We start from the raw sequence: 10425 nt of genomic DNA, 5'->3' as shown, positions 1-10425 counted from the left end.
AATTTTTGGCTGCTCCATGCAGCATGTGGGATGCAAGTTCCCCGACCAGGAATGGAACCCATGCCCACTGCATTGGGAGCGCAGACTCCTAGCCACTGGACCACCAGGGAAGTCTCCGGATAATTTTTATCAATACATAAGCTTGTTGGTCTTCCCCACAGGAATAGGATTTGACAAATATAATCAAACCTCCTACAGGCAAAACAGCAGGTTCGTTCTTTCCAGCGTGTTGCTTCTGAAAGTACTCCTCAGCTGACCAGCACCGTGTACCATCAGACACACACTCTGCTGAACGGCTGAAGGACTTCCTACCCAGGCTGCTGAAGAAGATTGAAGACCGCTGGTGCACGCGAGATGACACGGGGCAGATCTCTCTATTATCTGCACTCAGGCTCTCTGGCCATTACTGCCAGTATAGCCCTGCCCGGTTCCGATCACTGGCATCCAGGAGACCAGACATCCCACCAAGTGTTGAAACACGGCTCTAGCCGTACTTCATCTCTCAGTGGAGGACAGATGACCCTAAGTTTAGCCACTCCATTGTTACAAATTAAAAAGCTAATACAGAGAGGCAGGGACATTGACACTAAAGTTTTGTCACACCCTCTTAGTGTCCTCATACACAGAAAGAGAAAGAGAAAGTTTGGCTGGTGAACTTGGATGAACTCAGGTTTAAGAGATGACTTGAAGCTAGCTAGGTACAGGTTGACTGTAGGCAGTATCAGCTTCTTAGTAAGGAAGCCCCAGCACTCTCTTTCCCCTTTCCAGCATGCCAGCAGCGCAGGACTGTTTTCAGTTCTCCAAGCTGCCTGTTTCCTGGGCTAGGTACTGCTCTGTACATGCGTCTCCTGCGGTTCACCTCCTAGACATCCTGTAATATGTGGTCCTGAAGAAGAGATAGGCTCAAACTTGTCTGACCCCCTAGGCCACAGGTGTTCTACTAATATGTTCTACTTAATTCTAGCAAAAACCAAAGGTGTTATTTGTACCACATTTAGTACCGAATTTGTGAAATGCCTACTATTTCAAGCACCTGTGATGACTGGGGTCCTAAACACTTACGTATTAGTAAAGGTTATTAGCTTGCAAGTACAGACAATTTGATTCTGCCTTAATGCCAAAGAGAATTTATTGGAAAGATTTTGGAGCCTCTTAGGGAATCCAAAGGGGGAACAGAAGAACCAAATAGTGGAAGAAACCCGGGGACCTGCTCCAGGGACTAAATAGCCTGTGAGGAACCCTCCTCTAGGGTTCAGGCAGCCCAAGGGCCACAACTACTGAGCCTGATCAATAGCTAGAGAGTCTGTGTGCCGCAATGAAAGATCCTGCGTGAGACAAGACTCAATGCAGCTAAATAAACAGAGTCAGCAAATCAGTACCTGTAACTATATCTTCTTTATAAGCTCAATCAAACTATGTAATTAATGACCAATTAACTTTTCTTTTTTCCTTAGTCAAAGAAGAGAATAATGGGCCTGTGTTTTGGAGAGGCAAAAAGTCTAAAAGTCTGAATGAATCCTTTTTCAGGTGAGATTGTTGGTTTACGTTTTGAACTTACTGATCAAAATTTGTTTTACATTTTTAAAATGCTTTTGCTCTACTAAAATCTTCGAATTGAGTTCTGTTTATCTCATATATATAATAATGAAGGTATTTGGGGAGGCTTTCTTCTACATTCAAATCCAGTTAGTTATAAACTATAAATTTTCTCATTTCAATGGACTATACAGTATCTCAATATGAGTAAATGATTAAAATCAAATTCGAAAACACTTACTGAACTCTGATTCTGTGTAGTAGGAAGCTGGTCCCTGTAATAGATACAATGAGTGAGATATAGTTCTACCCTTGAGAAGCTGATTCTAACCAGGACATATGATATTTGCATAAATGAAGACACTACAAAGTACACAGGCTAAGTGTCCTCAATGAGTTTGAGCAACTTGTCAGAGAGATGTAATGAGGAGAAAGGTTTTATTCAGTTTGGGGGAGGAGTCAAGACGTCAGATGACAGTTGTTGAAGGAACAGCACAGATGGTGCTTCAGATATTGCAGTCGTGGGAACGGTAGAAGCTACGATAGAGGCAGGAAGAAAATGGAACACGTGTAAATTTAAGAAGGAGTTTCCTAAGCTGCACAGCTCAAAGTATGGTTCTGTTACACACTTTAAGTATCTAGACATGAGAAGGAGGAGGGGAGCATGGGATTCTAAGAGCTCTGATCCAGGGGATGACAGGCAGGGGAGAAATTAAGGTGTGTTGGGGCCTTGAAGGTCAGGTATGACATGGGGGGGGAGTAGCCAGGTTAGGAAAACACTGTAAAACGCCGCAAAGGAAAAGTGAACTCCTACTTGGGAAGTACGCGCAGCCCTGTGGTGCCCCATGCTATGTGATAACTCGGGACACTGGGGAGGGTCCTTTTCCCACTGGACTTACTCTCACACTCACCTTCTCTCACTGCACAATGATGTACAAAGGTCTTCTAAACCTAAATGTCACTATTATAACTTTTTTTCCTCACCAAAAGAAAAAAAAAATTGGTTTAGGAAGCCTTGTGTCAGATAGGCTTAGAGGAGCATGATTTGATCTAAATCCATGCAATAAGACGCCATGTTTTAAGGGGTTGCAATTCCATTGTTACCCTGAGCACCATAAGTTACTAGATTCTTGGAGGAGGGTCTCTGCCTTCCTGTCTCAAGGCACTAAGTGATGTCCCTAACATGGCTTGCATAACTGGAAGTGCTAAGGGAGGGGCCGTGCCAGTGGATAGCTCCACATGCTCTCAGATTCAACATTCTTCATTTCACATTTGGTGTACAGTGTCCGAATTTTCCTATACCATGCTGATAGCCTCATTGTTTTCTTCCAATTTAGAAAAATAAAAGAGATTTGTAAGTAATGTAGCAGTAGTTGTTGTAGGTTATCTTGGAGGTTAGAACTCTGTTAAAAAGTGGCTGAAGTCCAACATAGGTTAAAAGGGGAATTTAGGCAATATTGGAATTAGAGGGCAATGCATGTTATTCAACATTCATTCAGTAGATATATATAGATACAATGTAGATCCATCTATCTTACCTGTTAAATCTGGTGTATTCTATTTGTTGGGCTCTGTGATTGATTTCACATGTACAACAGTGAGAAAAATCAGTAAAAGTTAGAAACCACACCACAGGAATGTAGAAATGGTAAGCATGAAGTTGGACTAGGCATACCTGGAACTGGGGACTTGAGTGCCACAGACCTTTGTCTCTGTCTCCTTGGATGTTTGTGGATCAACTTCCTTTTCTTTCACTGAATAACAAGTCCTCTCTGGGACAGCAAAGTCAACAGCTGTCTTAACTTCACTTTTTACTGCTCCCACCACCACATGGCGGCTAACTCACATACTTTCTTGCACCAAATTAAAAAATCCTGGGACCTCCCTGGTGGTCCAGTGGTTAAGAATCTGCCTGCTGGTGCAGGGGACACAGGTCTGATCCCTGGTCTGGGAACTAAGATCCCACACGCCACGGGGCAGCTAGGCCTGTGTGTCAGAACTACTGAAGCCCATGTACCCTAAAGCCTGTGCTCTGCAACAAGAGAAACCACAGCGAAGAGAAGCCTGCACGCCTCTATTAGAGAAAACCCATGCACAGCAACGAAGAGCCTGAGAGCTCCAGTGAAGACCCACCACAACCAAAAAAAAAAAAATCCTGGGACGTCTCCGATGCCTAGCTTGAATAAATGATTCACTGCTGAAAATATCCACTATAACCAAGAAGTTTAAGAACATGGCAGCTTCTGTGCGCTCCATGTGTGGAGGAGAGGAGTGAATATAAGTCGGGGTGGTAGAGTTAGGTCTGCTATCCATAGTTTTCTAGGACTGCCATCTTCGTAATTAAACATTTGAGTCAAAAGTGTAAACAAAAGGCAGGCTATGATAAACACTAACTAGAGGGCTAAAGAATGTTATCGTGTAGAGGGCTTTAACACACCTCTGTGGTATAAAGTTCTAGGCCTAATTATGAGAAGCTGCAGGTCATAAGAAGGAAGTAGTTATCTTGGGACATCAGACTTACATAAATATGATTACTTTTCAAGGTGATAGTAAACAACAGACCTTTTAACACCTGAGGGATGGAAAACAGACTAGTGATGATCTCTGATAATGAGATTCAGTACTTCGGTTTTTCTATCTTTAGTATAGCTCTTCATTAGTGGATAGTTTCACATACTCAAACATTTTACAGGAGAAAACCCAGGCAGATGTCTCCTCAAAATGCTCCTTGAGGAAAAGTTTATTGTGACCAATTTTAAGAGTCCCCTAAAGCTGGCGAGGAGAACACTGCCTATTGCCTGCACATATAAAAGGAAAACATAGAGATCAACAGAACATTTTTACAGTGCTGGCACAGGGTCAGATTCAACTGAGTTCACCCTGAATAATTCAAAAGGAAAAGAGTGACAATGCTTAGTCCTCAGTCTAGATCTGCTCAGCTCATACCCAACTAGGGTGGATTTTGATCTGAGTTTACACCTGTTTATAGCCACTCCAGTACACTTGCCTGGAAAATCCCATGAATGGAGGAGCCTGGTAGGCTACAGTCCATGGGGTCGAGAAGAGTCGGACATGACTGAGCAACTTCGCTTTCACTTTATAGCCTCTAGTGATATCTAGCTAATGGAAACTTAAAAGCAGACTTTCTAACCATAGCGCATGGCAAGTAGAAGCATGACCTGAAGAAACCAATCTGTTTAATAAACAGAATTCACCCGGGTTCAATCCCTGGGTTGGGAAGATCCCCTGGAGAAGGAAATGGCAACCCACTCCAGTGTTCTTGCCTGGAGAATCCCATGGACAGAGGAGCCTGGCAGGCTACAGTCCATGGGGTTGCAAGAGTCAGACATGACTGAGTGACTAAACCACCACCACATGACAGAGGTGACCACCTTGGCATCCTTATGAAATGAGAATGTGTTGCACTTAATATCATTAGCAAAACAGAAGGGAAAAAAACAATCAAAAAGAAGTTGAACCTTCTATCTTTCTCTAAGAAGAAACATTTCTTGGCAGAAAGTAGAAGAAGGGAGCTGTGTTATTCTTTTCTGCATAGTAGAGAAAAACATGCAGGCTCAGTAGTCACACTGGATAACCTCAAGTCTGGACTCTGTCTTGGACTATTTCACCTTCCCAGGGCTTCAGTTCTCATTGTAGGATGGGGCTCACAATGGTACCTATCCCACAGGGATGATACATAAAGAACTAAATCACGTATGGTTGACCCTTGAACAACACTGGTTTGAACTTTGCAGGTTTATTTATATGGATATTTCTTTAATAGGTTCTGTAATAGTACTACAGTCCTACACAATCCTCAGATATGGAACCTTGGATACAGAGGGGTGACTCTCAAGTGTTCTGTGTTGATTTTCAACTGTGCAGAGGGTCAGCGCCCCAACCCCATGTTGTTCAAGGGTCAACTGTACATGTAAAGTGCTTGAACTGTGTGTGACACTTAGTAACTCCCTATTAAACTTAGCTCTGTTGTTATTGCTAATTATCTGTAAGTCAGTCACTAAACAATAATCTATTCAGCATCCTCAGAATCCTTGATCAAGTCTTAGAACAGAATAACTTTCCTCTTTTCTACTCTCACTAATAATGCGGTATTTAAAGAATAAAAATGCTATTGTGTGGGCTTCCCGGGGGGCTCAGTGGTAAAGAATCCATCTGCCAGTGCGGGAGAAACGAGTTCAATCCCTGGTCCGGGAAGACCCCACACGCTGAGAAGCAACTAAGTCGGTGAGCCACAACTACCGAGCCTGTGCTCCGGAGCCCAGGCGCTGCAACGGCTGAGCCTGTGTGCCACAACTACTGAAGCCCGTGCACCTAGAGCTCATGGTCCACAACAGGAGAAGCTGCCACCATGAGAAGCCCGTATACGACACCTGCAATGTAGCCCCTGGCTGCCACAACCAGAGAGAAGCTCATTCAGCAATGAAGACCCAGCACAGCCAAAAATGAAAATAAGTAAATAATTTTTAAAGAAGCTATTAAAAATGCCATTGTGCAATAATTTGGCATGTGTGTGTGCTAAGTCGCTTCAGGCATGTCCGACTCTTTGTGATCCTATGGACTGTAGCCTGCCAGGCTCCTCTGTCCTTGGGATTCTCCAGGCAAGAATACTGGAGTGGGTTGCCATAAAATGTACAATTCACAGTGCTAACTGTGTTGAATATTATGTTATGTGACTCTGGGTCACATGAAAAGTTTGGTACTGGTCTCTGCCAGCCTCTTGATTACACTTAGATACTGATAATTGCTTTCCAGTTTTGAATTATATTACATAAAATTGCTTATATCTCACCAATTCTGCTTTAGTAGAGCCTTCACGGGAAATTTTTTATTCAGGAGAGCTGTAATTCTACATCTTGAGATCTAGGCCTATATGATTTTTTTATGGAAGAATCATTGCTCTTTATTGTTCTGCTTGTTTTTTCTATTTTAATGCATTAATCTGACTACCTCCTTGAATAGGTGCTTTGCTCTCCATGAAAACTAAATTCCCCGTTTTCGTATTTAACTTCTTTCTCTTCCTTCTTAAGAGTTTTAAAAATCAAATAATTATTATATTTTGTATTTGATTTTAAAACTCTTGAAAAAGATGAGAAAGAAGGTAAATAAATTCTACTTAAATAAAAACTCTTCATTTCTTGATAGAATCAATACGCTAGCATATATGTACTTTGTCTTCTTAGTCGACCTTGCATCTAATGGATTTTTCTGAAGCTGTTTAATGTTGCCTGTTGCTTTTTGGACTGTGGCTTTAACTTGATGGTTTCAGCCTTGAGGAGTGAATGTGGCTGTGTTTGATGTAGAGGGGAAAAGGAGAAAAGTCATTTGTGCATAATTTTGATCTTGAAGTTATCTTTCCCAGTTCTCTCATTGCCTACTCCTTTATGGCTGGGCTCTCCCTAGAGATACATAATTAGTTCATTAGAAAAACACTTGACTTTTAGCAACCTAGTACTATAAATATGAAGTCGACAAGTGTGGAAATTCAAGGTTCTAGAACTCTTGCTTAGTAATGAACTACTCTTTAATCAGACTACTAAGAGTGGGTATTACTGAATTTTAAATGGAAAATACAGTTTAGCTTTATGGTTGGCTTGCTTAATTGGTGAAGCTGTAATGTCTGTGGCATTTTAATTTATGCTGTCAAAAAGGTAATTCTTGTTAGAACTCTTTTAACTCTCTAAAATAATAAATTTTTCATACGACTGAGTAAATTACAGTCACTTCAAGTGGACCTTTCTGTAACTACCTGAAATCATTTTGATGACCTTTCACATTTAAGATTGGTTCAGTTCAGTCGCTCAGTCGTGTCCAACTCTTTGTGACCCCATGGACTGCAGCACGCCAGGCCTCCCTGTCCACCACCAACTCCCGGAGCTTATTCTAACTCATGTCCATCGAGTCGGTGATGCCATCCAACCATCTCATCCTCTCTCATCCCTTTCTCCTCCCACCTTCAATCTTTCCCAGCATCAGGGTGTTTTCCAGTGAGTCAGTTCTTTGCATCATGTGGCCAAAGCATTGGAGTTTCAGCTTCAACATCAGTCCTCCCAATGAATATTCAGGACTGATTTCCTTTAGGATAGACTGGTTGGATCTCCTTACAGTCCAAGGGACTCTCAAGAGTCTTCTCCAACACCACAGTTCAAAAGCATCAGTTCTTCAGTGCTCAGCTTTCTTTATAGTCCAATTCTCACATCCATATTTGACTACTGGAAAAACCATAGCTTTGACTAGACGGACCTTTGTTGGCAAAGTGATGTCTCTGCTATTTAATATGCTGCTTAGGTTGATCATAGCTTTTCTTCCAAGGAGCAAGTGTCTTTGAATTTCATGGCTGCAATCACCATCTGCAGTGATTTTGGAGCCCAGATAAATAAAGTCTCTCACTGTTTCCCCATCTGTTTGCCATGAAGTGATGGGACCGGATGCCATGATCTTAGTTTAACGTATGTTGTGCCTATAATGAACATTTTAACCTAATTTCATAACATTATCTAACATAATCTGTGCACTGGCTATTCAATTCAGTTCCCATAGAGAAAATTTTAGAAAATATCATCTACAAAAATAAAGAAAAGCTATCACTTTTTGAGCAGTTATATATTCATGCATGAGTGTTGTGCGTGCATACATATACACATATGTAAAGTCAGTGGAAGAGGGAGCTGAGAGTTGAAACTCAGCCTAGTTCATAGCATTGTACAGATGATGAATTAATTCTACACCTTTTTAAAATTAAGAACAAATACAAACAAAGTGGTTTCCAACTTTCATAGAGGTTCCAGTCTCACAAGGGAGACAAGATAAATTAATATAAAATGATAAACCAGCAATTCGAGGCAATATAGGGTAATATTAATAGCTAGCACCTATTGAGTGATTAATAGCTAGCATCTATTGAGTATTGCATGTATTTTCTTACTTAATCCTCACAGAAACCCAATGAGATGGTTCTATTGGTCCCTATTTTAAAATTAGGAAATAAAGGCTTAGGTCAATCAAAGTCACATAACCACTGAGTGGCAGAGCCTGGATTAGAACTTGGATCTCATACTCTGCAACTTCTTAGCCTCTGCCACTGGCTTCCTTGGGCTGCAGAGAAAAGAAATGGGTCATGGTGAGCTGGAGAGAACAGGGAAGACAAAAGATGGGACAAAAGATTGATTCTGAAGAAAACTGCTGATGCCATTGCAATGATATTGGAAAAATCAGAAGCGTATTAGCAAAACATGAGTCAAAGAAAACACCATTTAAGAAAATCTCTCTTCACATCTCTCCATGTGAATAGTTTCTTCTTTATGGTATCCATCAGAAATGCACAATGAAAGAACAATCAGGTTTCAAAACTAGAATGAAAAGTCCTTTCACTAGGAGTATTGGGCTCTGTGAAGCACAGGCATAATGCTTGAGATGTAAAAAAATGCCTCTTTAAATGACATAGGGTAGAATTCTATTTCTGAAAGAAGGAGTACATACTGAAGGATTGTACCCTGACCCCTCCAGGTCAGTGGTGAACGGCAGGTGAGAGTAAACCGCTCCTTTCTCCTAACAACACTCCCTTTATGTGAAGACCTTTACTCTCAGACTGCTGCGGTGGGCCACTGGGTTCTCTTTGTTCCTTTCTGTTAAATTCTGACTATTATGTTTAACTCTAAATTCTACCTGACAGGTACCACCGGGAGAGCAGCACAGCATCCAAGGACTCAACTCTCGGCCCTCCTTCAGACCTGAAGAAGCTGCCCCTCCACAGCCAGAGAGCCTGTGGACCCTTACCTACCCCCTCCAGGAGAAGCTGTCAGCTCACATCACCCACTAGCAAGGCTAGTGGGCCATTCTGTATAACAGACACAAAAGAACCCCGGGGGCTTTCAGATCACAAAGACTCTCTAAGTGAAATCCCTTTCAAGTGCAATGGGAACGGAAATGAGTTTTACTTAGGAAATTCCACTCTGGCTTCCCCTTTACAGAGCAACCCAAACCTAGAGAAAAAGGAATCAGAACTTCATTTGTATGTTATTTCCACAACGTCATCAATATTTCTGCACTTAAAAAGTTCATGGAACAATTATATTATAGTAAGTGTCCTCCTAAGTTAACCTCGGCTTGAGTGTTGTTTTTTAGGATAGGCTTCCCTGCTCTACCTCCCCATTTTGGAAACTTAACCTTGGGATTTAAGATGGTGAAAGACACAGTGCACTGGACAATTAAGGAGATGATTTTATCAGGCTACTGCAATAGGGAAGATGCTCATTAATGAAAAGTGTCTTAAAGAGAAGGAGATGGGCCTGAGGTTTCATGAGGCAGGTAATAAATAGGGGAGTTGGCCATAAGTCTCTGGTGGGAATCAGTGAGGAAGGTTGGAGACAGGTCTTATTTTGGAATATTTGTGAGCAGTGTGGTTTTTTTAGAGTTGGCTGGGGTGATTTCTCAGGCTTCCCAGGTGGCGGTAGTGGTAAAGAACCTGCCTGCCAGTGCAGGAGATTTAAGAGACGCAGGTTCGATCCCTGGGTGGGGAAGATCCCCTGGAGGAGGGCATGGCGCCCCACTCCAGTGTTCTCGCCTGGAGAGTCCCATGGACAGAGGAGCCTGCTGGGCTATGGTCCACAGCGTTGCAAAGGGTTGGACACAATTGAAGTGACTTAGCAGGCCCACAAGGGGTGATTTCTTCACCATTCAGCTTTCAGTGAGGACAAAGCTCAACACTGTCAATATGTTTCATTATTTCTTAGCTGTGCTACTGAAGGTAGGTTAGTGGGAGTCATTGTCATAAGATCAGTTAATTTTATAGAGATTACCTGGCTTATGTCCTTTATTTTATAAATGAGGAGACTGAAGCAAAAAAAAAAAAAAAATCCAAGTAACTTACTC

The 10425-nt window shown here is 41.9% G+C and overlaps 2 protein-coding genes across 3 annotated transcripts in view; one reads left to right on the top strand and one right to left on the bottom strand.

Annotated features, from left to right (window-relative positions):
• The window catches only part of XPOT (exportin for tRNA), a 153444-nt gene that overhangs the window by 81424 nt on the left and 61595 nt on the right, over positions 1-10425 (bottom strand). The window lies entirely within an intron of this gene.
• The window catches only part of C25H12orf56 (chromosome 25 C12orf56 homolog), a 76698-nt gene that overhangs the window by 32931 nt on the left and 33342 nt on the right, over positions 1-10425 (top strand). Inside the window, exons 3-4 of the mRNA XM_043447490.1 lie at positions 1455-1527; positions 9227-9632. Coding sequence (XP_043303425.1) covers positions 1455-1527; positions 9227-9632 — 479 coding nt within the window. The remainder of the gene's footprint in view (positions 1-1454; positions 1528-9226; positions 9633-10425) is intronic.

Source organism: Cervus canadensis, chromosome 25, assembly GCF_019320065.1.
Source record: "Cervus canadensis isolate Bull #8, Minnesota chromosome 25, ASM1932006v1, whole genome shotgun sequence".
Lineage (NCBI taxonomy): Eukaryota > Metazoa > Chordata > Mammalia > Artiodactyla > Cervidae > Cervus > Cervus canadensis.
This window is presented reverse-complemented; position numbering and strand designations above follow the sequence as displayed.